The sequence below is a fragment of the Carassius auratus genome, chromosome 8 (genome assembly GCF_003368295.1).
Source record: "Carassius auratus strain Wakin chromosome 8, ASM336829v1, whole genome shotgun sequence".
Classification (NCBI taxonomy): domain Eukaryota; kingdom Metazoa; phylum Chordata; class Actinopteri; order Cypriniformes; family Cyprinidae; genus Carassius; species Carassius auratus.
The window spans coordinates 19,694,756-19,722,412 of NC_039250.1; the positions used below are offsets into that span (position 1 = coordinate 19,694,756).

The window sequence follows — 27,657 nt, forward strand, 5'->3', positions numbered from 1 at the left end:
ATTACTTGTCTGCAGAGACTGTTTTTCACCTTCACTGTAGATGGATGTAATATTTATACCCGTCACACACACAAGGGACAGAAAACTGAGAATATCTCCCAAGCAGAAGAGACACGATGGGGCTACAATGTTCGGTGGCTGCTGTCAGCAAAACCTCGGCGTGATGTGATTCCTGACCCTTTCTGAATCTCCTCATGTCTTCAAACTGGCACAAGAATGAATGCTGGCAGATAGCAATCTCATTACTGACCTCTGTGCGGTGTGTAACTGCATACACACACACACAGTCTGCTTCTCATGTGTAATAGCTTTCCATTAGAACACACATGCACATTCACCCACTCACAATCTCCACATGCAGAAATCGATTAGCTCGCAGGAAGTCTCTGCCCACGTACACACAGCAAACCACGCCAAAGTCAGCGCCTAGCGACAGTGACACAATGATGATGACATTGCCATGGTAACATGTTCCTCGGGTCTCCTGCAGCATTTGAATACCGTGGACCGTATTTTCAAGTGATGGAGACCTTTTGGAAAACAAAGTATCAGCTGGGGCACACTCTACTTCCTGCTGCTCTGCCGAGTCGAACGGGAAATGGGAGTCGAAAATTCAGTCTAACATAATGCAATTAAAAGAATATTCTGGGTTCACTTCAAATTAAATTCAGTCAACAGACTTAATGTTGATTACCACACAATTAAAAGAAAGCAGAAACAATGAATGTGTAATCGGTCCCAATTTCTGAAAATAACTTACATGAATTATTCTTTTTAAACTTGAGTGTTATTTGAGCAGTTAAAGTTGTGTAAACCATTGTTTGTTTTTTTTGTGGAATACTGGGTTACGCTGTTATTTTATGACAACAAAGCTGTAAAATCGGACATAAATGTACATAGGAAAGATTAGTAAGCAATTTAGTTACACTAAAAGAAAAACTTGCTCCATTTCCTACATTTTTGCAAAACTACAAAAATGTACCCAATACATAGAGTTCACTTATTTCCAGCTGACATAAATACTAGATGCAGTAAAATGGCAACAACTTTTATTCCTTTTCATATAAATAATGATTACAGGAGCAGATTATCGATTAATAAAGACTTATAAAGTCTTTAAATTAAAAAAAGTTAATGTGTTTTGTACCACTTTAAATAACTTTACAAAAAAATGTAAGTGGCTTAGTGTAAAATAGGTATTATGCTATTTTCCTTTTGCACCACTCACTGAACATGTCATTTCTAAATTAAATGTTCATTTATTTTTAATAAAATTGAACATGCTTGTAGCACTGGACTTTTCACTTTGAAAGTGCCGCAAAATGAGCAAGAAGGAATATTATTTTGCAGATATGCCATCACAGACATGTTTTTTTGTTTTTTTATGAGCCTGGGTTGTAAAATTATGTTAACATATTGTTTGTCTTGTGTCTATAGAAACAATGAGAATTTTAATTCACTTCCACTGCAAGCGCATCACTGTAATTATTATAAATTATTATTATTATTATTGATTATTTTAAATGCACACTGCAGTTTTATCATCTGCTGCATTAAATTTATTCTGTTTGGATTGGCAGTCATTGTTTTTATTGTTCATTAACTGCAAAAACATAAAAAAAATCCTCTGTGTCATTATTGTTATAGTTGTGGTGTAGACTCCGCTATTTGTTTACATTTAGAAGGATTTTTAAAACTATATGGTTCTCATCACAGTTATCCTACTTGGCATAAATCGAACTTGTGTCCATTTTGTGTGTGTGTGTGTGTGTGGTTTAAATATCTGTTTTTTATATAAAATACTACTGATTGTACTGAACCTAGTTTAAATTAAATTTAGAATCCGAATTTAAAAGCCCACATAAAAGTACATAAAGAGCTAATTGTATCCATCTCAACAGGACGCAGAACAGAATGTCATGTTTTCTTTCCCCACCAAGTTCCATCACAGGCACTTCATATTGGCACTATGCCTCTCCTGGCTGTCACATGGAGAGTAGTTAATTCAATTAAGAGACGTGAAAGAGTTTTTGTTTTTTGTTTTTTATGGTCCAAACCCAGGGAGCTATTTATCACATCTAACAAAAGCCAAGGAAGCCTCTTGACTGCATCTCCTATAATATAAAAAATATCCTGACATTAAAACTCAACAAAGCAATCATCTCTCTCCTGAGAAGCAGAGAGCCAGTATCACGGGCCCTGGCATTTAGAGTCCTCCACCACTGCGGTGGCTAGAGCAGTGCTGGAGCATTTTTAATTAAATAAACTCAGGCTGGGTTGATATGCTCCGTTTTGAAAAGTCACCTCATTAGTTTCAGCAGGAAGAGGCAGGACTGAGGTAGAGCCTGATTATAAACACTTTACGCAGGCTGGAATCAATTGAGATAAGATGGAAGAGCAGACGCTAGCGTTTAGGAGTATATTTAATGGTTGCCATACCTGTGTTCACTCACTATTCACATTATTAAGGCCTTAACTGTGTGAGTGCTATATATAAAATTAATTTTGAGTAGTAAAATAACTGACGTGCTTCTAGGAATTAACAGTGCCTGACATGTATAGTGCCAGAAGGTTGGATGAAAGAGAAAAATGGTCAAAGGTTACTGGATCTGTGTCATAATAGAAGGATATTCCAAATGGAAGTATAATGAAGAAATAGATACGGGCAATGATGGATCCAGGTCATTGAGCGACAGGCCAAAAGGATGAGTAACATTACTTCAGACCGCAAGAGCACATTTCTGAGTCGAATATAAGATTAAAAGACAACCTTAAGTCCCAGTGCAAATAAAAATACTATGTAAAAACGTTTAATTAAGAGTTTCAGTGCAGATCATCATGTGATGATTTCATCTAACTATGACAAATGCCCTTTATCTTTCGTATGATGCAGGGTGCACACAGACATTGCACAAACTGTATACCCTAAACTGCGGCAAAGACTTTAAAGAGGTGTTTTGGTGTGATACATGTGGCCAGAGGCGATTCTGGAATTTTAGCCTTAGGGGCTGGAGCCCTTTACAAGACTTGTGAGATGCACTCTTCTCGAATGCTTCTAGCCTATATACAGTGCGAGAAATTGGGGGTTTGAAATTGTTTGACTATATTAAAAAAATAAAAAAATAAAAGATATAAAAAAAATAAACCCATCCAAAATGCACACACACAGCAGGACACACACACACCCGGAGCAGTGGGCAGCCATTTATGCTGCGGCACCCGGGGAGCAGTTGGGGGTTAGGTGCCTTGCTTAAGGACACCTAAGTCGTGGTATTGAAGGTGGAGAGCAGCGCCGCCGCTCAAAACACGTGCATCACGCACTGTGCGTAGGGCACCAAGTGCTGAGGGGGCACCAAAAATAGCCTAAAGATTTTTTTTTTTTAATGCCGGTATTATTTCATTAGCCTATAGAAATATTAGGCACATTTTAGCCATGTATGTATGTAACAAAAAAGGGGGAACAAGAAAGATATTTAATAATTGCTCTAGTCTAGTCCGGTCTAGTCTAGAAAGTACGGGAAATGTGCTGCATGTGCTTGCTGCTGCTAATCGTAATGCGCTCGAACTTACTGACGTTAATGTTAGCATCAGCAAACTATGTTATTATAACTTACAATGTAAAGACGTGTTTCCACGCATCTGGAGGTCTCGCGGCACGGTAGACGCAAATTCTCCTCATTCGCGCATCTAGTTACAAGAGATTCTGAGTTATGAAAGGGACCATTGCAAGCTGATAGCGACCGGCTTTTGTGGTGGAAAATTGGCAGTAATACCCCCACCTTGCACAGCTGTACCTGAGTGTCCTGGGACATCAGTGCAGTCGGAGCGCGTCTTCTCAACAGCTGGACATATAGTGAATAAAAAACGTTCTTCTCTGGACCCCGAAACTTTTGCCATGAAACTTCATGCCAATAAATAAGAAATATTGCTGACTTGAGTGTTTCCAGCTCTCTCTTTACGTTCGTCCATTTATTGATGTTGAAAAAGGAAACATCTTTTTGTTAGACATGGAAAATCGATTTTACAATCGATTCAATGAACACTTATGTCTTAAAAATCGAAAATGATTTTTTTTTCACAAAAGTGACAGTCCTAGTACTTATTGATGATTATTTAATTTAATTTATTCAAAGTGACATTGAATTTGCAAAAAAAAAAAAAAGTCTGGATTATTTTGATATTTTTTTTATTTTGCTATTCTGTTGACTGTTTACAAAGTCAGATAAGCTGTGAAGATTTTCTTTCTTTTTTTAGTGTTCTTAAGTTTTATATTGTGATGCTGCTATTGTGTGTTATTGGTATTGAGTTATGTTTGGTAATAAAAAGTTAAACTGGCAAAACAAACGTTTATTTTTTTTCTTTCTCGGGGGTGGGGGGCATCATAAAGGAATTATGCTTAGGGCACCAAAATGCCTAGCAGCGGCACTGGTGGAGAGAGAACTGTACATGCACTCCCCCCACCCACAATTCCTGCCGGATCCAAAAAACTTTATAATTTGTATATTTATTATGTGTATATAAACATACACACATACAGTATATATTTTATTTTTAATATATATATATATATATATATATATATATATATATATATATATATAAACAAAATATTTTTCTGAAATATATGCATGTAGCCTATGTGTTTTTATATATACATAATAAATATACACAGTACACACTCATATATTATGTAAACAAAAACTTTTATTTTGGATGTAATTAATCGTGGATAATCGTTTGACAGCACTGTTATATATTTATTACAAAAAGTTTGAGATTCAAGTGGAACGGAGAGCTGGCTGCTGATGAGTGACAGATGGGGCGAGGTCTGTCCCGCCTCTGCTGCCCTAGAGAACATCTCTGCCCTTGGCCTGCCACTGAGAGGTGGATAATATTACATATAATGAACTTTACAATTGTACAGTGACTGCTAGGGGAGGATTCAGAGTGAAATAATCTCAGAAGGCACTTTTTTTTTATAGATTGTATAGTCAGAGATAGACAGTGAAGAATCACCTACTGCATGTGCATGTCCCACTGCGCTCCATTTTTTAGCATCATTGTATAATGAACTCACAGTCTAACAATGAAATGAGTACATGAGGCTGTACACAGTATAAATACTATTTCTCATAAAAGGACATTTCAATAATGTGCTTAACCTTGTCTTTTAATGCCTCAGCCCTTCCAGTTTCACATCTCTTAACCTTCAACAGTGAACTAAGTGCTTATCGGAGGACTTACAATAACGGAAGTTGCCCTCACTGCCATTAATCAATGATGAATATGAAAGTTCACAATCTGAGGTTTAGCATCTTAAATAGCCTTCTAAAGACTGGTGTGGTTTAATAGCTGTATGTTAATTTATGTTTTCTCGGGAGGACCAATATATGTTGACATCATACTAAGCATTGTTCAGTGGCCTTACAAAGTTTTAGACACTTGCACCACACTTAATGCATGGGTAGGTATTAAAATGTCAAAACAAATTGCATTAATTTAAAAAAGGATAGCACCCGAGACAGTTTATTCATGTGAAACAATATGATTTTGAATTATATATTAAAAACACTGTTCAAAATTTTAGATTATTAAATCCAAAAAAGTAATGTAAAAAGTAAAGAATGCTCTGACAAAAAGGTATACTGTTATACTGTTATTTACAAAAACAGAATTTGTCTGACAAATGTGGATAGACAGACAGACAGACAGATTGATAGAGGCAGTAATTATAAAGATTGACTGAAACTATGCAGAATTCATTCTCTGATTAATTATTGAGGTCCTGATTTATACCACCAATGTCTGAGAAGATCACAAACGTAGTCAGCTGACTGACAACCTATCCCAGGTGCCAACAGCTGGGGATTCTAATCACTGGCAGAGTGATGAATGACACTTGTGTGTTGGCAAACAGGGCCTTGCAGCTGCCAGAAGAGGTGGGGAGATGTGAAGATTACATGAGGGACAGTGTAGGGATAAGAGTATGTCTTCCAACTGGATCTACACTCAATAGCTGTTGGTATCAACACATGGTGTCAAATTTCAGCAAAAAACCCAGATCATCCCAGGATCATCCACTGACATCCAAATGCTCAAATGAGACTTAAATCTATGGTCTTTGAATAAAGGAGCTGTAAATTCTTGAGTACAGTGCATGCTTCTAGAGGATTGTAAAATGATCGAGGCCTACAGAAACCTCCTTCCGTTGTTTGAGGGACTCGACAGTGAAGATCAATAGAAAAACAGTAAAGTAAAAGAGCTAAGGTCACCCATGACTTCTGAAGACAATGTCTGACCTCCAGAGTTGGACAAATCAATGAGAGATTCATTGAGTGATGCTTAACCTATAACAATGCAGTACAATCTGATGTGAACTTTTTTGTTATGGAACATTTGGCCAGTTCAGTTGAATGGTAATATATCAAGTAGTTTTATTAAGCTATCTTAACCTCCGGTTAGTTTGGATGAGCCAAGGGTTTTCAAACTGGTACTCCCAGGGGACCACAAGGAGGTTCTATAGGGTCTGCTCTGGGTTACCAAAGCTTTTAGAATAATATTATAATGTTAATTTTATTACTAAATATCATTGACTCAATAATGCAAATAAATCATGGAAGTGACAACATATAAAAGATAAATGTCTTTAAAATAATATCACACAAAACAACCTAATGTAGTACATTACAGGTTGAGAATGACAATAAATAAAATGTAAATAGATATTAGATAAAATAAATAAATACAAAATTGAGAATTATTCCATTCAGGGAAAAAATGAATGTTGCATTACTATATAACGGTAGCACAAAACTACTTGGCAATCTCCACCTGTTACTGAAAGGTACTCAAATAGTCCAAAACTGGTTTAAAAAATGAGAAATAAGAACATGTGCCTGAAAGCCAAGACATGTGCCGTCATGGTGGAAAGATGCATGACTTGCACTAATGAATCAATACAACCTTTCATAAGGCCCAGGTCATTATAATTCTCAGAGTGATTCAAATCACTATGAAGGGAACTACAGGCTTATTTGTATTCCGTTTCTGTGCTGGAGGGGGAAGGAAGGCCAGTCGGCAGTTTGCACAATCAGGTTCCCAGCAGAGTGAAGGCGGTCTGGTCAGAAGAACCTAATTCTCTCTCTCACAACGGCTCAGGGGGATCAGGCATGAGAAGTGTCATTACAGTGACAGAATCCAATGGAATGATTTGAAAAGAGTGTGATTGAGGTTGAGAAGGAAATCTGTGAAATAAATGAGAGTTATTATTTCTGCTATAGCTGTGTATGGAGAGAAAGACAGAAAGGGGGAAAAAGGAGATGGAAGGAGGCAGGCTGGTTAGTGAAGGCAAGAAGCAACCGCTTTAGCCCCAGGGTGATTGGACCTCTCTTTTCAGACAACTGAAAGCTGTGTCTAGGTTTTGGACAGTCACAGCATGGGAGAGTTAGTGCACATACACACACACACACACACACACAAAGTCAGGATAATGCCAACAGTAGGAATAATGTTACTTCTCAAAGTCTCAGACTTTTACCTTATTAAACATTTACTTTATATTGATTTTCCCTCCTTTCTATCTCTTTTTCTGTGGACCACACAAGAAGATATTTTGAAGAACGCCTTATATTTTGTTCACACAATGAACGTCAGTGACTGGCATTGTATAGACAAAAACAGTCAAAATATCTTCTTATGTGGTCCACAGAAGAAAGTCATGCAGTTTTAGAACAACATGGGGGCAAGTAAATGATGACAGAATTGTTGTTTTTCTTTTCGTTTTATGTATCCCTACTATACACATTCATTGCCTTGGTCTTGAGTTGCCTTGGTCAAATGTATTTCTGAAACAGCTCTTTTTTTTCTTTCAAATTAAATCCGAAAACCAATTAACTTGCATAACACTGGTGTTTGAGACCATCAAGTGCTTGACTCCTCTCACAATAATCTGTGCAATAATCATTTCCATCAGTCGAGCCAAATTCACACTCACAGCTCAGACGTCGTCTCTCAGCAGGAGTAGGAAGCCCTCCTGCGATGTCCAATAGAGACATTCCGCCAGCTGCTGTTTTCCCATTTTACAAAAGCGCAAAGAAATGTCCCTCCATCATTCATGGGAAACTTTGAAACTGCCAGTTTGCCCATTGAAGAAGTGCCAAACTTCACATTTGGAAGTTCCAAGTTCCTCTGAGATGCCACCAAAACACATTGGCGGGGTTTTACCCAGCTGTCAGCTGTAGAATGCCATCATATCATCGCTTTATTACAAATGTCAGACTCGCTGCTGGAAACACCCCCCATTGATTAGAGGCTGGATAATTGGATTGTGGCTCTACCTCAGAAACACTGACTGGGGGCATTTAGAGGGTGAAGACCATGAAAGGCAATATCAGGATGTGTGTATAGAAGAACCGGATGAGAAGAACAACAATAAAAGGTGAGGGAACATAGCTGAAGAAGACTCTAGTTAAGAACATTGGAGTCTAATCTGGCATGTGTTTAAGTCACACATTATTACTGCATTGTTTTAGGAGTTGACAGTAATTTCAGTTTGTTTTTGGCATGCAGTTATAACTTTAGATGCTTGAGGCTTTCTTTGAAAAACCTGTCAAAGCCAGAATCCCTCTCTTGTAGTTTGAGATGTTGGTAGTCTTTTAAATCTAAAAGCTTTTTTTGTTTTGTTGCAAAAGTCATTTGAAATAGCCTAAGGCAGAGTTTAACAGCTGCAAATCTCAAAAGTGTTATCAACCTACTTGATTTATGGAGTAAATTATTTAAAAAAGATATTTAAAAAAAAAAAAATAAAGTAAACCACTGTAAATAAAAACAAATTTACAGCAGTTCCCAATGGCAGAGGATGACCAGCCTGAAAGAAAGCTAACCTTGCTATCCATCATCAATAATGAAAAGCTTCAATTCAACAGAGATTATTAAATTAATAATTGATATATAGACTGTTTTTAAAATGTGAATCTGCTCAATTTAGAAAGCCAATGCAAACAAAAACAGCGATAATGAGTCGCCTGGGACAACCTACTTCTTAAAATTATTAACACCAGACATCACCTTGTTAGGTTGTCAAAAATCCATTTACAATTTTCCCGTTCTGCTTCAGAATTCCCCTCATTATAAGAAATGAATGTTTTAAGTATTTTAAATGTAAAATGTCTGAAATACATGTTCAGCTGCATTGAAATAGCTTCAGACCTTCACTCATCATTATAATCAGTCCCTTTATCTTTCCCCTGAGAGTATGTTTCTATTTATAACCTGACACTGCATTATAGATGTCATTGTCATCATTGTTCATAAAGAAAAGTAAAATCTCCCACAATGCACCACACTTCATCACAATGTCAAACCCATGACATACTGTAAGAAACTAGCAGAATATTGTAAAAACATCAGTTTTATCACAAAGGACCAGACTGCATTTTAACAGCTATGTCATGATGCCAGGCAGCTTCAGTACACAGTTTTATAAAAATATTATATGGAGGTCTTCTGACTGACACACTGTAATGCTTCCAGGAAAGGTGTTTTCACAGCTCCATAGTGTCCATAGTGACAGGATTTTTTTTAAGCTCAAGGTACATACATTATTCTGTACAAGTCTATTTCCACCACAAAATAAAAAAATAATAAAAAGATAACTGTGCCTTTTTCATCTCACATTTTGGACTTTACTTTTCAGAATTGTGTTATATAAACTCAGGTTTGCATGACAAACACAGAATTGTAAGATACAAACTCAAAATTACAATGAAACTCGTGTGAGATTAAATAAAATAGCATTTAGACTTTTTTTTTTATTTATTCTGTAGTGGTGGATAAAAGTGGAATGTTAACTTGCAATTTCTGAGAAAAAAAGACAGAGATGTGTGCAATGTATGCAAACCTACTTTCTTTACTTTAGAGGACAAACTTGATCTAATAGATAATTTCATCCATTATTAAAAAAGGATGTGTATACTGAATAAATTATGTAACCAAATGTTCAAGCTTAGAAAGGACCAAAGGTATCATTTCAAGAATCTGTCAATGCAAACCCATATCGATCGACTACTAAATGTGGACGTGTCAGTCTCAGTGTCTACAGTGTTACAATCCTGTTCATCAAAATTACAGGTTCAGGTGGGTCTACAATGCACATATTAGCATTTGATTATGGTGACTGGATTTGAAAATAAAGAAAGAAAAACAAATCTATACAGCATCAAGCACTTGGATGTTTTCTTAGAAACTAAATATGTGATGGGCCTGTCAATTCACTAGTCATACTTCAGTGCGTCTGACCTTTCATACAGACATACTCTCCAGTGAGCCTGGTGATGCTTCATAGAAAAGGACAAAACAAGACACATCTATGTAAGAGCATACTGTAATTACTGATGTGAGTTCAAAGAGAATCTGCCAGTCTTAGTTGGCAGATCAGAGAAGCTGCTGGTGGTTCACAAACAAAAAAAAGCACTCGATGTGCACGGACACATACATACACAAACAGACAGAGAAATAAGTTTGGAACAGAGAGTCCAATCTGGCCAGTGGCAAAGACATGTACACAACAAATACAGACTATTGAGAATAAATAAATAAAGAAATATTCTTACTCTCTTCTACTACCCCTTAGGGCTGGATCAACCTTGACAGTGTAGTAGTAAAGATTAGAAGACAGGAATTTCTCACTTTGCTACTCAGGTTAAAAATAAGGTTACACCTTTTTTATGTAAATCACTCGCTTTAGCCTTTTTTCTACAAAGACACATAGTAGGGGTGTGTAGCAAAAGTGGGGGAAAAAACAGTAAAAGACCATTTTAAATAGCAAAAATTGTGTATAATTCATTGCATATATGCATAAATTAATTTATATGCATAAATTAGAACAATATCAATAAATTCCTAAGTGTGCCAATTCAATCAGTTCAGTTTTCTAAAAGTAATGGGTTCCATAAAAATATGCCTTGTATAGTTAAAGTATTCTTTATTTGTATTAATATACACTACCATCCAAAAGTTTGGGATAAGTAAGATTTTTAACATATTGAATATGTTTAATATGTTTAGTTTCTTGTGCTCATCAAGGCTGTATTTATTTGATCAAAAATACAGAAAAAAAAAAGTTATTTTGTGAAATATTATTGCAATTTAAAATAACAGTTTCTATTTTAATATAGTTTAAAATATTAGTTTAAACTTATTCCTGTGATGCAAAGCTGAATTTTCAGCATAATTAACTGTCACATAATCCTTCAGAAATCATTCTAAAATGCTGATTTATTAACAATGTTGGAAACAGCTGTGCTGCTTCATGTTTTTTTTTGGAACCCGCGATACTTTTTTCAGGATTCTTTAATGAATACAAATTCAGGATGCTTTTATGAATTAAAAATAAAATAATACTTTTTTAAGTACTTTTATTTAGCAAGGATGTGTTTAATGGATGAAAAGTTATAGTAAAGACTTTTATTGTTAGAAAGCATTTTAACTTTTAATAAATGCTTTTTTTACTTTTTATTCATAAAAGAATCCAGAAAAATAGTAAAAAAAAAAAAAAAAAAAAAAAAAAAACAGTCTGTGGCCTCTGACTGCACTCCCATTTGATGTTGCTGCTCATTTGCATACACTCTGCACAACTTCTGCTAACACCTACAGTACCATAGCATTACCCAGAAGCTGCAAACTTTTGTAACAGTCCCTGCTAGTAGCAGCATGCGTGAATACTAATCTCCATTAACTCGACTTCTTAGAATTCTGCCTCATTTACATGTATTAATCAATAGCTATAGGAAACAGATGCATATGAGTTTGAGCTACAGTATTACATAGTCAATTAAATCTGTCAAATCTTGGATTTATTCTATGACAAAAGTTGTTTTTTCATCTCTTGGCCTGTTAAAAACTTGCAAGCTAGAACAGATTGTACATGAGAGACAAGCTTTTCTGGATGCAATTCATCTAATCACAAAGCAGGAAGCTGACTTTAAGAAGATAAACAGATGTTTAAACAAATGAGGTATACATAACAAGGTCCAGAATCAGACATCCATAAGAAGCAGAATCATCTGCACTCATGCTGAACCATAACACATGTGCACCTGTAATTAGGCTCACTCACTCAGAATATTTCAGTAAACAAACGAAAGGATGGTAAAGCATACAAACGGAGAAGAAAAGTGCTTTCTGCAAGTGAGAAGAACCATCAAGAGCAGAGGGTGAAGTTAGCTAATGCAGCCCTCTCCATTAGATAACAGGGGTCAACTACAACATGTCCCACTCTCCCTTTGACCTCTAAGACAACCATACGTTTAAAAGGATGACAGCGATGCTGAATTCATCTACACTCAGATGCGGAGGAGAACAAAAAGCTGAGATGCTTGCCGACCGGTCTAACAGTATCACAGACAATTAAATGAGACGAATTAGAGTCAGGAAAATGTCAGGCATGTTTACATTAACATACTTGTATCTAGACTGGGGATGTTACCTTATCAGCATGAGTCTAGCAGCCACATACTTTTTATGTGCTATTTTTTTTTTTTAAATCAAAGCCCTGTATCATTAAATGTGAGATGATTTGTTCAATTGAAAAAAATACAAAATGTGACAGATACTGTAACAATAGTCCCTTACAAAACAGCTGTGTCTCTGTAGTGTACCACATTTTAGCTCATAAACCTACAACTAACACACTAACCACCCGCAGTCCAACTTAACTAGCCTCTATTTATACTGCCATTGTCATTCTTCTCGGCACAAACATGTCTCAGTCAGTGCCATTTGCCTAGTCCAATTATTGTTGTGCTATTACCGCCTTGCTAAGCAGCCGGTAAACAGACTTTTATTGAAAAAAGGTGCTTGTGCATATTTTCTGTTGATCGTGGCGGCAGTAATTCATCAAAATGATGATCAAATAATGGAGATAAAGATCATGATGAGACATAAATCCATGCACGGTGTAGTCGAGCACATTTTAATGATGCTATTTAGATCCTCCACAACCTGGTACTTAGAAGCAACCTGTATGATTGAGAACCGTGCTACACAAATAGCACTGAGCACTATGTTTTAGGGTTTTGCGCTATTATCTATCCTTTAGTGAATCTTGTGCCAAAACAACACCACCACCGTAACCTCTACTTAGTGAAACCCAACCCCCACCCCTACCCCCAACCGTGTAAAGTATCACACATTGTCTGAGTTTAGTTCCTGGTCTGTTTGAAACAATTTAGCAGATCTAGCCATTATGGCTCCATTTGCAATTATTGTGAAACAGGTTGGCAAAAACTTTGGAACAAATAAGAACAAACATAAAACTTTCTTATAAGATAGAGGGAGAAACACAGGAAGATGCCAAAGTTAGATTAAGTGCTAGTTAACTGAACTCTGCGACTGTGTGGAGCACAGTGAACCTGCTGATGCATGGATGGCAGCGTTCCAAAGGCCTTGTAACCTGTCCTCCTTTCTTGCAGGATAACAGAAAATGGCCCTGCTCCATGAGCTAACAGCACTCATTTGTGGAAACCACAGCATCATGGTATTATTAGATCATTCCACTGATCTTAAATCAAATATTAGAGGTGAGATAATGCTGACCTCTGAATGCTATGAAAGTGTTGGATCCAGACAATTTGCATAACGTCAGGCTGAGCGAGCATATAAAGTGGAGGACTCAGGCAAGACTTTATTCTAATGATCAAAAGAGGCACCTAATTTAGCCATACTTACCCTTTAAGCTCCTTCGTAGGTTTAACAAAGCTATTTACATCATAATACATACATTTTTTTAAGAGCAAGTAAACAAATGCGGGCTATTCATGTCTTCTGTCTTATGCAAACATTATTTGACTCTCTGGAGGTAATGGCTCAGAGCAGAATGGTGTCCGACTTAATGAACGTCATGAACAATGTCTCCCACCCTCTCCAAGGCATGTTTGCAGAAATGAAGAGTGCATTCAGCAACAGAGTGATCCGTCCACGGTGTAACAGAGGGTGCCACTGAAGGTCATTCCTGCCTACTGCCATAAGACTCCACAGTTCTTCCGCTGTGTGCATGAAACATTGACTTGTTTTGACTCCTCTGCCTACAACTGTTTGTCTCAACAACTGCTTTACATTTGCTCTGTTTATAACATTTAGTACCCACCGGTTCATGTGTACGATGTATTTTTGTATATGTTGCACTGAAGTCAGTGTATGTACTGTACAGTTTCTATCCACCTATCTATTCACCCAGTCTATATAAACCCAACTCACTGATCTATCTAACCTAATGTACATACCTATCTGTGTAACATATCTATCTACCCATTAACCGACCGACTGACCAAGGTAACCTAAAGTACATATCTATCTACTTAACCACCAATGTACCCTATCCACCCCCTGATCCACCAATCTATTTGACCAATCTATCTGCTCAACCATCTCTATGTTGAGGTAATTGAATCTTGTCGACCTGTATACATAAATTATCTATCTACTTACCCACCAGTTTATTTAACCTATCTATCTATCCACCAATTTATCTAACCTATCTAGATAGACACCCACCAGATCTGTCTAGCCTATCTACGCACTCACCCATCTGACTCACCCACCTATCTAACCACTCACCCACCAGTTTATCTAACCTATCTATCTACTCACCCAACCACCTTTCTAACCTATCTAACCACTCATAAACAGTTTATCTAACCAATCTTTCTACCCACCCATCCACCCATTCACCAATCTATACATATATCCCTCTGTCCATCCAGCAACTGCATTTGTCTTGTTCTCTTCTAACTATTATTTCACTTGAATTGAGGAGGCACATGCTGTATTAGATTATTGGTCTTTATTTTGTCATTGTTTCTCATATGAGCCTCCCATTTAAAAGTGATGAGTCCATAAAGGTGCAAGAGTATGTTCCGAAAACAGATTAAAATACTCAAATGACGTACCTTCCTGCACTGCTTGGAAAGGGTTGTTTGCATCTACAAACTCCACGGACACAGTGATCTTCTCTGTCTCCAGGATCTCATTGTTGAGGTTGAGATCTGCCACCGCCATGCGGAACACCTCATCATCCTTTTTGGCAGACTCATCAAAAATGGCCCCTAAAACAAAAGCATTTTAGGAGATTTACAATATGGTTGACAACATAACACAGAAATAGAAACTCAAAGTGTATTTAAGCAGAACCTAAATTACTCCATAACACATTTATCCATTATTCCTGACCAGAGCAAATTCTTGTGTGAGAGAAGCTATCAAATTTTATTTGATGCAATTTATATTTGTTTGGAGTACATATATCATGTATTGTAAAGTAACAAACACAGCTAAAATGATAATGTAATGCAAATAATAGGATATATAAATATGAAGAAAAAAAAACTTATCAAAATGCCTTAGGAGCAAAAAATTATAAATGACTATTTACATACTGAGAAAAAAAAAGTTATAAAAGCCTAACACAGCATAAAAATCATCACTATATACAACATAAAATGAGTTCCGGACAGCAGTGCTGTGCCAAAAATCAACGCTTTATTATTACTCTCCCTGGCTTCATTCAGCAGCTTACTTTATTGATTCAGTAAATTAATCCTAGATGAGGTACAAGAATATACACCTGCTTTTAGGTAAAGAGACACTTGTAGACTGACAATTATTCGAGTCTTAAAGCATGTATAGAAATAAGCACACAATGACCTGTACATATGTGCACGTCAGATAAAAGTGCATGCAGTGGAAATGTTTCTCGAAGCAATTTCATCTACACTTGTTGGTCTCTACAGATCCAAGCTGCAACGGAAAACAGTATTCTGGGCTCTAAAATTGAATCTTGTATATCTATGTACAAGGAAATTGAATCTTGTCGACCTGTATACATGAGAGCTACGTCAAAAAATTGTTACCCGTCAGCGGTATGTGGGAAGTAGGCTGAAGCAGAGTATTTTCACAGTTCGTGGGGACAAATTGGTGCTCTTTCAATGAGTGGCACACAGGAGATGTTGCCCATATCACATTAGAGTCTCTGGTCAGCTGTGAACAAGCCAAGTCAAGACACTACCTGCAGGACACTGTGAACACTGTCAGGCCTTTAACAAGAAAAATCTCAGAAAACACTCAATTTGTCTCCAATCCTCTGCAAAACATCATAATGGGTCTTTTATCTGAGGACAGAATAGAGTTGCCATAGAAACAAAACTCAAGGTGGAAGCTTCTAAAGCCACATATTTCATCCGCAGTGATGGGTAATGCTGTAGAAGGGGGTATTATGCTCAAGTCCATGCGCATCTGCTTTGATTTGTTTTGCCAACTAATAAAACCATCTATAATTCAAAATTCAGTTAGGTCAGACAGAGAATCTGTTGTAACTGCAAAAACTACTTTCTTAGGGAGTACATTTGTAATAATTCTAAAACATCCTTAAAACTAGATGCATTTATTTGATGAGAAAAACTGAACTGCATAAGATATTATGCAACATTTCTTTCCTAAAATATTTTTTTCTTTAAAAAACGTAATACGTTTTATGCTGAAAAGAATTTAGTAATTCAAAATATCTTTTTTGAAAACAAGCCTTCAATATCTTCACTTGTTTCTCAAGTAAACTTACCTTGTTGTAAGGATGATTGTTTAAATATTTTTAAATGGAAAACAAGACAAAATTACTCATTAAGAAAAAATGTTTTTGCTGAGAACTTGCATGTCAATAACAAGCACCTTGTTATCATTTCTTATTATGTTTAAAATCAGAAAAGACAGACGGCTCAGGATGCTTGAAAAATAAAAATACAAAATGAAATGTTGAAAGGACACAGATGCTTGTTCAAATTGCGGAAAAGACTTCCTCGAGCAACTTAGGTAGCATGATTGAGAACAAAACGTAATTCCACAATAAAGTACTCAAGGGCCTGTAGCAAGTCCTCATAAGCAACACTGGCCAGATTAATATCCTGCAGCTACTCTCAAGAGGAATAAAGCAACAGGAATCAAATTCCTGCCTGTCTTAATCAGTCCTACCCCCTATCCCGTGGGGGCTACTCTTCTTCGGATGAGTGAGAGAGTGTAAGTGTGCGCAAGTATGAGAGGGTAGTTGCGAATTCTGATTTACAAACTGCTGGATTGCGGCTCTAAACAGGCAGAGAGGCTGCAGCTCTTGGGCAATTGAGTTGTGAGGCAAAAGATAACTTCACCAAATAAATTAAAGAGCAAAAAAAATAGCACTCTGTCTGGCTCAAGCCAACAGACCAAGGGGAAGCAGTATATAACAACATCAGGTCACAATAACATGGTTGGTCCTAACCATGTAGTCAAACTTTAACTATTTCCCAAGAGAAGAGACCTTCTTAAAAATCTGATAAACCTACTTTAAATCAGAATGAGAAGCAGCTTCAACAAATGGCAGCTAATCAAGGAGCTATCCAAAATAATAAAATATAAGAACACAAACTGATTAGCCAACAATTAGCAGTTTGCATCAAGTTGCCCCTGATGCAACTTCTTTCCACCAGAGCAACTTATTTACACAGTTATATACTAGTAACCAGTGTTGGTTTGATTGTATTAGTTTATAGTGAGATGCAAATAACAAACTTTTTTTTTTTTTTTTGCTAGTTGATGCTAACCACCACAGGTAAATAACTAGAGGAATAGGAAAGCTAAAACTGGTTGCATTGCAATTCTGTGTTTATGAATACATAAAGAACAGTACAGCAAATTAATCTTAAATTAAAATATGATACCAATATGTAACATGAAGCAGCATAACATATTTTTTTTATTTAATCTAAAATAAACAGAAGTGGCTGAAAACATATAAAAAAAATTGTTGTCCACTCTTACATAAAAAAGGGCGGTGGGGGGGGGTAGTATCTTCATAAATCAACTGCCTAACATGTTGGTTGTAAAAAAAAAATAAAAAAAAAATAATAACTGATTAATAAATTAGATTAATAACAGGCATGCTAATAAGCAACTGGTTAATAGTGAGAATTGGTCGCTACACTTAATTGTTACTAGTGCATCCTGTAGTAAAACTAGTCTGGAAATGCCATTGATCAAGTAATAGTAATTTACTGTTAAATTCAGAGGACAATCAAACGGCAAAAATCTTTGAGATCCAACTGATGAAAAATTGAAATAATTATGAACATGGAACAATGCGGCAATAATTCTGTCACACTGATGACAATAACACATTGATCTTCTCAAACAATGTCAAATTCATTGAAGGAAGAGCTTGGATAATTGGCCTTAAGCAGGGTTTACAATGTGTTCTCTCTCAGCGAACTGCCACGACCTGAAGAAAATGAAAGACGACTTTTTCCCTCCTACACTTCAGACAGAGCAGCTAGAGGCTCTATATTGGTGCACACTGTCAAGCCTGTCACTGTTTGAGAGGACCACAGCTGGGTGAAAAGTCTCTGCAGTTCACCCTGTCTTGCCAACCCTAGTAAGTAGGTTGACAGTGTAATGGAGCTAAGACATATGTTACATTTGCAAACAAATTGCTATTTGGAAACTCTCTTTGGTGAGTCTTGGGAGGTCTTTAATACCTGGAGAGAGGTAACCGTAAGCATTCATCTTAAAGGCACTGCTCACATAGCATGGTACCCCCTGGAAGCTTGCAATATGAACTTTGTCTCATGGGCACTGCATTGCAAACACTTTTTAGAGACCATCCTTAGCTGTGATGGCAAAAGTAGCAGATTGGGGAAAAAATATATAAACTGCAGGCCAAAGGTTCTTAAAAAATAAGATTTTGGAAGCAGTTTTTTAATGCTCACCAAAGCTGCATTACATAGATTAAAAACACTGCAGAAACAGTAATAACAGTAATATGACTACTAGTTTTCTGTTTTAATATATTTAAAAATGTAGTTTATTATGGTGGCAGAGAGAGCTCAATGCACTGCAACTTCAGAAAACACATACAAATAGAAAGCACCAGCAAATTAAAATATCTTCATCAGATTGACAGAACGTGCTGCAAATGCTCGAAATACAAACAAATAAAGAAAAGCACTGCAAATGCTTACAACAACCAGATAAAGAAATGCACTGCAAATGAACACAATCAAATACAAAAACACAGTGCAAATACTCAAAGCACAAATAAACACACTCGAAATGCTCACAACAAAAACAAATAAACACACTGCGAATGCTCACAACACAAACAAAGAAACGCACTGCAAATGCTCACAAATCAAACAAAAAAAAAGAAACACTGCAAATGCTCACAACACAAACAAATAAAGAAATGCACTACAAATGCTCACAACACAACCAGATGAAGAAACGCACTGCAAATACTCACAATACAAACAAATAAAGAAATGTCTTCAAATACTCACAATACAAACAAAGTAATGACTGCAAATACTCTCAAAACAAACAAAGAAATGACTGCAAATAATCACAACACATACAAAGACTTCTGCTGCAAATACTCACAACACAAACAAATAAAAAAATGACTGCAAATAATAACAACATAAATAAATAAAAACCCATGCTGCAAATGCTCACAACAAAAACAAATAAAGAAATGCGCTGTTACTCAGAATTTAATTTTTCTTTTTAATACTTTAATACTAAAAGTGTAATTTAATACTAAAAACTTAAATTGTAATAATATTTCACAATATTGCATTTTTACAGTATCAAATAAGGCTTTGATAAGCCTAAGAGACTTCTTTCACAAACAAAAAAAACAACACACTGTAAGTTAAAGTCCATTTCAACAAACTAAAACATCCACAATAAAAAAATAAAAATAAATAAATAAAAAAACTAGAAAATTTCTGTATGATGGAGAAAGATAAGAGAGGTCCAACTAGACCGTACTAACCAGCCAAAACTTGACCTCTTAGGTCAATCAGATCAATACTCTTCAGTACATCAGTTAGGATCAAGTACCCTGACCCCTCTTGTGGCCTTCAGTGCTGATTAAGAAAGCTAAGCCATTGGCAAGTCCTGATGATGATGATGCATTAGATTGCAATGGCATGAGGATTCTGGATCTTAGGCACAGATTTACGGCCACAGGGGCACATCTCTAAAAAGGACGGCCGGTTTGCGGTGACACCTCTGAGACAAGGCGGATTAATGAGCTTTGCAGACCACTGAGTGCAGTAATAGCCTGATATAATATGTGATATAAAAACAGCAACACCGAGCACTGTTTATCATACTGGCAGTGGGCCGCCACGCACTGTCAGCCATTAATAACTCTCAATTTTTGCTTTGCAGTCGTGTGGACCTCTTGTCGTCTGCCAGCATGCAAACAAACGGTGCTGTTCTGGCTTTTGTTTGAGGATATATGGTGGTCTACCCTCAAGCCTGTGTCTGCATTTATTGGGCCATGGGTAAAATTTAATTAAACTGTCATGAACGACTGGCAACCTGCTGTGGTTATTTGCAGTTGTTTTTAACAAAGCCCACCATCACCATATTAAAACAATGATGACACTCCTGCTGGAAAGACCTGCATAAATATGCTGTGTTTTGGACACTGATTCCCACCATGGGATGCTGGTGTGCAGCTGTCCCGACCGCGCTGCTAACTAGCTCAACCAGAGAGGCAAAGAAAAAGAAATGATTTACATTCAGTAAACGCAGACTGTTCTGTCCCTGTTTTCTTAATTTATTTGTCATGCAGTTTTAAGACCTCAGAAAAAAGCTTGTTTACACAATAACCATAACAACAGTTCTTGCGATATGTGTTTGCCTTTGCTGAAAAAAAGACTGGATCAGATCCGAGCATAACAATGGCTTGACAGTTCTTCAGTGTTAGAAGCTCATTCGTTTTTGCCAAGCCTGAGTGATGAAGTTCCTTTAAGGCAAATCAGTCCACTCTGAAGCCATATTTGTAACACCCCTGGGCCATGTGAGTGCCTATCAACTTGAATGGGGGAAGACTGAAATATATGTTGCTTGATAATATTGTGCTTCGTTAATATATTTCAAATCAATAATAAAAACTGACAATGGTCAATGAAAAAGAAATAAAAAATAGGATAGTTCATGATAAAAATTTAAATGTTGTCATAATTTACTTATCTTCATGTCATTCCAAACTGGTATCTGTTTTTTTCTTATGTTGAACATAAAATAAGATATTGTGAAGAATGCTGGTAATCAAATTGTATTTATTTCCCTATAAAGGGACCAACAACTGTTTGGTTTTTCAAAATTCTTCAAAATGTCTTCTTTTGTGTTCAACATAAGAAAGAAACTCATACAGGTTTGGAACGACATGAGTGTGAGTAAATGATGACAATGATGATGTTCATTTTTGGGTGGACTATTCTGTTAATGTGTGCAGTAAAAATACATTATAAAAAAAAAAAGTATTTTTTTTTTTTGACCACCATATATATATTTTTACAATTGGTAGATCTGACACCTACCCTGACCATTATTTATTTTATTTTTTTCAATATATATTTAGCTACAATAAATTTATCAACAATAACGCTGATGGAAATGAACAGCTTTAAAGTTTGCTAGTGCAATCTAGTCTCCCAGACATGACAACCTTGGTACAAATTAAACTCCTTTAGCTACAATCAAGCTAAAACCTGTATTGTCAGGCAGACCAGTTATCAAAATGTCAGTTAGCTCTTTTAACTGAAAGCAAGGACTTTCATTCCTGCAATGTCCTACTGAGCCTTACAATTGGCATGAAAAATATTTTATGCCATACGAAACCAAAAACCACAGTCTAAATCAAGAGGTAAAACCACTTTCATTGAAAAAGAAGTCAATGTGGGTTAATTGAGTTTAACAGAAATACAAACGAGACTATAGACACTGTTCATTTTTGTTTGTGGTTAAGACTGTTATGTATTCAGCTTTACACCAGGGAACATTCTCATTCAGGCGACTGTATAACAGCCATATTTAAGGACTGGCAGAAAAAAAAGAAGAGAAAGACCCCAAAGAAAGCTTTCCCAGTTGTCAGCTTGACATGACCTGTGTGTGCAATGAGACACCTGCTGTGCATTACCCTTTTTGAGAGCGATTTAAAAAAATATTCCCAAAGAAGGCATTTCTTCAGCAAAAGACACTGCATGCTTGCCTCCCTCAGGCTCCGACGCACTTTCATTATTACAATGTAAATTAATTTCCCTTCATCATTAATGCATTGAGCTGCCAGGTTCCCCTGCCCCTCAAAAGCAATTTCCATCCTGCATTGCTGTCCTTCACCTTTTCCTTTTGCACACATCTTTGCTTCTGACATTTAATCAAACTTGGCTTAAATGGGGCTGCTGAGTCCTCAGACAGATGGGCACGTGAAGACATGACTCCTGTTAGAGAAGGACCCTTTGACATCATTAAGAGAGTGACAGTCCAACAATGAGTCACGCTGTCCAACAGCCGGAAAGGCGCAGAAGAAATGTTAGGAAGAGTCAAGGAAAGTGGGGCAGGACAAGAGTTATTTTCGCCTCTGTGTACAGCTCCATGATTGTTGCTCTGGCTCCCCGCAGCGTCCTCGTCGCCTGGGATTGTCACGAAGTAAGAAGCTGAGCTCACATAAAAAAAATCCCAAGGGGCTGGAAAGTTCTCGCACCTGAATCAGGAAAGCGAGTTCATGGCTCTGAGGTCCAAAAAATAAGAGTATCTGTAGGTCAGAGACTTAACCGCCAGTGATTTTACATGCCTTCCCTAAGGAAACTGGTTTCTTACAGGCTTCAAGGCACCATAATGCATGCTTAATGATCTAGAACAAATTCAAGAGAGCTTCAGACATTACCAGCCTAATATTTAATGACTATCATGCCTATCTCTGAGCTGAAATGGAGTCAAGTTGAAAAAAAAACTCCACATTTAAATTTAATTCACTTAACTACTCCATCAAATGCAGTGGCATTGTGGGTTTCACATATTTAGAGTAGCTTTTGCTGTTTTATAATGGAAATTGATTGTGAGCCTCATTTGGATGCTGATTCCCCATTTATAAATTTATATTTTTCCATTGGTCCAGAATGTCAATATTCAGCATTCACCAGAGCTGCAGTGTGATGAGGCTGAATCCAGTTATATATTGATGCTTTTTTCGTCTGCCTTAAATGGTGGCATTCTTCATTAGCACATCTATATCTATAGCATCATTGCCATTAAGGATTTTAAGTTGTTTGTCTGTTACATTCAAGGATGCATGAGCATATGCAGTCTAACGATGCAAGCTTGAATATTTTTTTTTCCCATTCCAGTCCTTTTGTGGACAGTTGAACTTGACATATGGGATAATACAGATGACTCAGACAGACTGCACCTTCTGCCCATTTCCGGATGGATTTTCTTTGGTATATTAAGGGTTGAGCTAAATATGACTACTGAGGTCAGAGCCATCAAGAGAACTCTGACAAGCCAAAGAATTGAGGAAATGTATACATATATATATATATAGAGAGAGAGAGAGAGAGAGAGAGAGAGAGAGAGAGAGAGAGAGAGAGAGAGAGAGAGCGAGCACAGTCATGGAATGCAATATATATATTGCATTCCATGACTGCATATGCGATACACTGCAAAAAAATATTTTCATACTTAATATTTTTGTCCTGTTTTCTAGTACAAACATCTAAACATTCCTAATTCACAACACATTTAACTTGAGAAGCAAAAAGATTTTATATTTAAAACAAGATAAAAAAAATAAATAAAATTCAAGATAATTTTCAAGATAAAATTTTGACCCTATTTGCACATAGTATTTCTTGTTTTGCGCACAAACTCATTTTTATAAATTTTGACATCTGAAGTAAATGTGTCTTGTTTTAAGAATGTTTAGATTTTTATACTGGAAAACAAGATTAAAAAAATATTAAGTAAGAAAATAATTTTTGCTGTATGTGGCAGATAAAGAGATTTTGGTAGACAGACTATGACGCATTTGGATGCGCCTTGTTGCCTAATTCCTATCATTAAGAAGGCAGTGTTTTTCAGCATTCAGACACATCCAGTGTGTGAAAATGCACAGGTGGTCTAAGTAATGAGCTAGAAATGTTGCTTTTTTAACTGTGGCTCTAAGTACTGACATTCTCAAGTGAATCCTAACATAAGCACCGATTCCTGTCACTGAAGAGACCAATCTATTAAGATATGTAAGGTGCATGTGGGAGAATGTTTCTAGGTCTGTGTGAAAATCAACAAGAATTACAGGTTAGAAGACTCTGACATCCTCTCTAAACCTAGACAACCCTCTCAGTGATTCTCAAACGGAGTTGCTAAGCACAAGCTTTCACTACGCAAGTGCATTTAGCTTGTTGTGACATTTTCAAGCAGATAGCCACACTCTCTGAAACTTAGGCAGGTGATGATAAACAAGGATCGTGACACTTTAAGTAGGTTTCTGTGCTCAGTTAGGCATCTTTAACAGGTCTTAAGGCTATTTTGAATAAGGCAGCATCACAGACTGGCAATATTCCCTTATTTATAATGCAAATCCATCTCGGCTGAGAGGTAAATTATCTGGAAGCGCTCGCCTGCTTGACACTGATGTAATTCGGTGAAAAATTCTGCATGAGAAGACACAGCCTTGCTTCACTCAGTCTGGGGTGTCAGAGAATGGAGGACGAGGAGGAGGGGAGGAGGAGGAGAAGAGAGAGATGGGATGGATTAATTTAAAAGCAGGTTGGTCAGCTCCTGACAAGCTTGGCTGAAGATATGCAAGATCTAACACAATGCGCCCAGGCTCATCATCCATCATCACCAAGCACATCAGGCATGAGCAGAAATGAGATCAAACCTAAAAGGTCCACTGACAGCAACCACTCGACCAATATGGGATTCTCTCTCTCTCTCTCTCTCTCTCTCTTCCCCCCTGACCACGTACCTCAGAGGAGCTCAAGGCCCAGTTTACTTCCTTCTCTTGTACAGAGGGTCCATTTAAAGCATGAAAGCTTTTCAATGGAGTAAAGTATTTAAAAGCCGTTTGACCTTCCCCTGGTAACCTGCGTTTGATTATGTGTGTTACCAACCAAGGTGCTACTTGAAAGTGTAGCCGCGCTTGTGCGATGCTTCATTTAAATCACAGAGAGTCAGCACAAACGTAACAAACCCTCGTCTCTTGTTTTATTCATCACTGCAGTAGAAATGGGTGGCCTGGAGGACAAGAGAGTGGGGGAGCAGAGGAGATGAAAAAGCAAGTTCTCCCAGCCAGCAGTCTCTACGCAAGCCTCAAGTTCTCCACTCGCCCACAGTCTAACAGCTTTGCAGCTCCACATATAATATTCAGAGCAAATTGAGGTCAAATTTATAGTGGACAAACAAGGGGGAGGTGTAAAACAGCATTTTGGAGATGAAAATGAATTCTTGCACCTACAGTACGTAGGAATAAAAACTGCACACTGCCCAAAAAAAAAAGAAGTTATTTATTATTTATTATTTTGTGTTCCAAAATATATAAACATATTTAAAACAATAAAGATTTTCTTGTGAAGCAAAACTTAAAATACTATTATATTATATTATATTATATTATCTTAAATAATTTGTAACATTATAAAAGTATTTTCTTCCATCAATTACAAAATAATAAAATAAAAAAGAATTTGACTGGAAATTATTGACTTATTTTAATTATACAAATATATGTGTGTTTGTATCTACATATTTACTTACTGAAAAACAAAATGTCTGAAAGTTGATCAAGGCTCTCCACCCTCTCTTAATTGGCCCGACACACTTCAGAAGCATTTGTTGACACACTGAATAATCTTACTCTAATAGAAGAGCACTTCATTTGACAGTTTATTTAACAGAAAGGTAAATCTGATCAAATGCTCTTGGTCACATCTAAAGTGAGAATGATTTAATCTTACTCAAATGAGGGTGTGGATCTTGGTCGTCTCAGCTTTCCTCAGTAAAACCTCACTAAAACAAAATGAACAGTCCAACCCATTTCAGATATCATATTTCACAAGTAATCAACATGTATTAGCGGTTCAAATTGCATGTGAAATTGTAATCGGAAACGGTAATCACTTGTTCGTCCACCACAGCATGCAATGAATTTGCTACTTCCACTGGATAAGGATCCTCAGACAAACACACTTGCACCAAACCACAGAGAGAAATTAAATTACTATCCTTATTATGATACACAAAATGAAAGGGAAACATTTTATCATTTAATTAAAGGAATATAGATGCAGAATTATTGTTCAGCCTAATGTTTTTTTTTTTGTATAGGTCAGCATACTGTTTAACCCTCTGGAGTCTAAGGGTATTTTTGGGGGCCTGGAGAAGTTTTGTCATGCCCTGACATTTGTGCTTTTTTCAGTTTCTTATAAATACCTAAATGGGTAAAGTCTAATATCATTGTAATCAGTACAAACTGGGCTATAATAATATGTGAAATGCATGTATGTACATGATTGTATTTTTGAGAGAAAAAACAAATATGTGTGGTTAGTGAAAAACTAAAAACGTTGAATCACTTGAATAAGGCAAAAGAAACACATAAAGAACATTGGTTTCCAGGAACCAATGTCCTTTTCCTCATCTGTTTATAGGTCCATTTACATACTTTCCTTTTATCCAAGAGAAATTTTATTTGTGATTGTGGAAGCTCTCCTCATTGCAGCCAGCAACAATTCTTTTTTAAACACAATGGCAAAATTCAAGTCGCACTGAACCTATATCATCCTGTTAACAACGAACACAGACATTCAGGTGAGGTTGCTTTAGCAGCCAGCCAAGAGCTGGAAAAAATGATGAAAGGGACAGAGTGCTTAGCATAACAAAAGTCAAGCATTTACATAAGCACACACTGCTTCTATGGGCTATTTCTGTGTAAACAAGGAACAAAAACATCATTGTGATGAGAAATGACATTGTCAGCATGAAGAAAAAAGATGAATCCCTGCCAATGCAACATTAGTTTTGAATGAGTCATGCTGAAATAATACTTCTTGGACTGATACACTGAGATCAAAGAACTGACAAGAAGTTTGGAAACTCCTGGACTACATTTTGATGTGGAAAATGGTTCACCAGATTTATATGTTTTTTAAAGGAGGACAAAACCAAACAAGTTTGAGAACCACTGTGTTACTGTATAAGCATAAAAAGTGATAAGTATTGCATAATACTTGCAATACTCTACCAGTATTGCAAGTCCTGTTTTGTATTTAAAAAAATAATAAATAAATAAATAAATAATGTATGGAGCCAACACTATTAAAATACACAATTTTTGTAATTATTGTGGGGGGAAATGTGCTGAATTGATTCATCCTAACTATGGCTAAATTATCAGTGGAGCAGAGAGTACTGCACTATTTTTTTTTATTTTTTCCAGAAAAGCTTATTAAATTAGTCAAATGATTTTAGCAGAAGTGATAATTTATCATGCTAATTTATTTTCTATCAAGATTTAAAAAAAAAAAAGTATAATAATTAATCTTGTTTCTTGACCTGTATATATATATATATCGCAAATTAAAGAATTTTCCCACTACCAGAGCAATTTGCTGTTCATTATCTTCTATCTTGTGAGTTAATCACTCACATAATAAGTTTTAACTGACTCACTGCCAATGGTCAATGTCTTTTACCGTCTAAAAACTTTTTATTTACATATTTACCCGAAACACTTTTTAAAATGTAACTGTAATGAGGATTTCTGGGGTTACAGACGGTTACATTTGT

The 27,657-nt window shown here is 36.5% G+C and overlaps 1 protein-coding gene across 4 annotated transcripts in view; it reads right to left on the reverse strand.

The window, feature by feature from the left end:
- The window catches only part of grid2 (glutamate receptor, ionotropic, delta 2), a 398,666-nt gene that overhangs the window by 336,228 nt on the left and 34,781 nt on the right, over positions 1-27,657 (reverse strand). For all 4 annotated transcript variants that reach the window (XR_003292669.1, XR_003292670.1, XM_026270097.1 and 1 more), the window contains exon 2: positions 14,946-15,101. Coding sequence is in view for 2 of the 4 variants with exons in the window: in XM_026270097.1 (XP_026125882.1) it covers positions 14,946-15,101 (156 nt within the window). In the remaining 2 variants the exon portion in view is untranslated. The remainder of the gene's footprint in view (positions 1-14,945; positions 15,102-27,657) is intronic.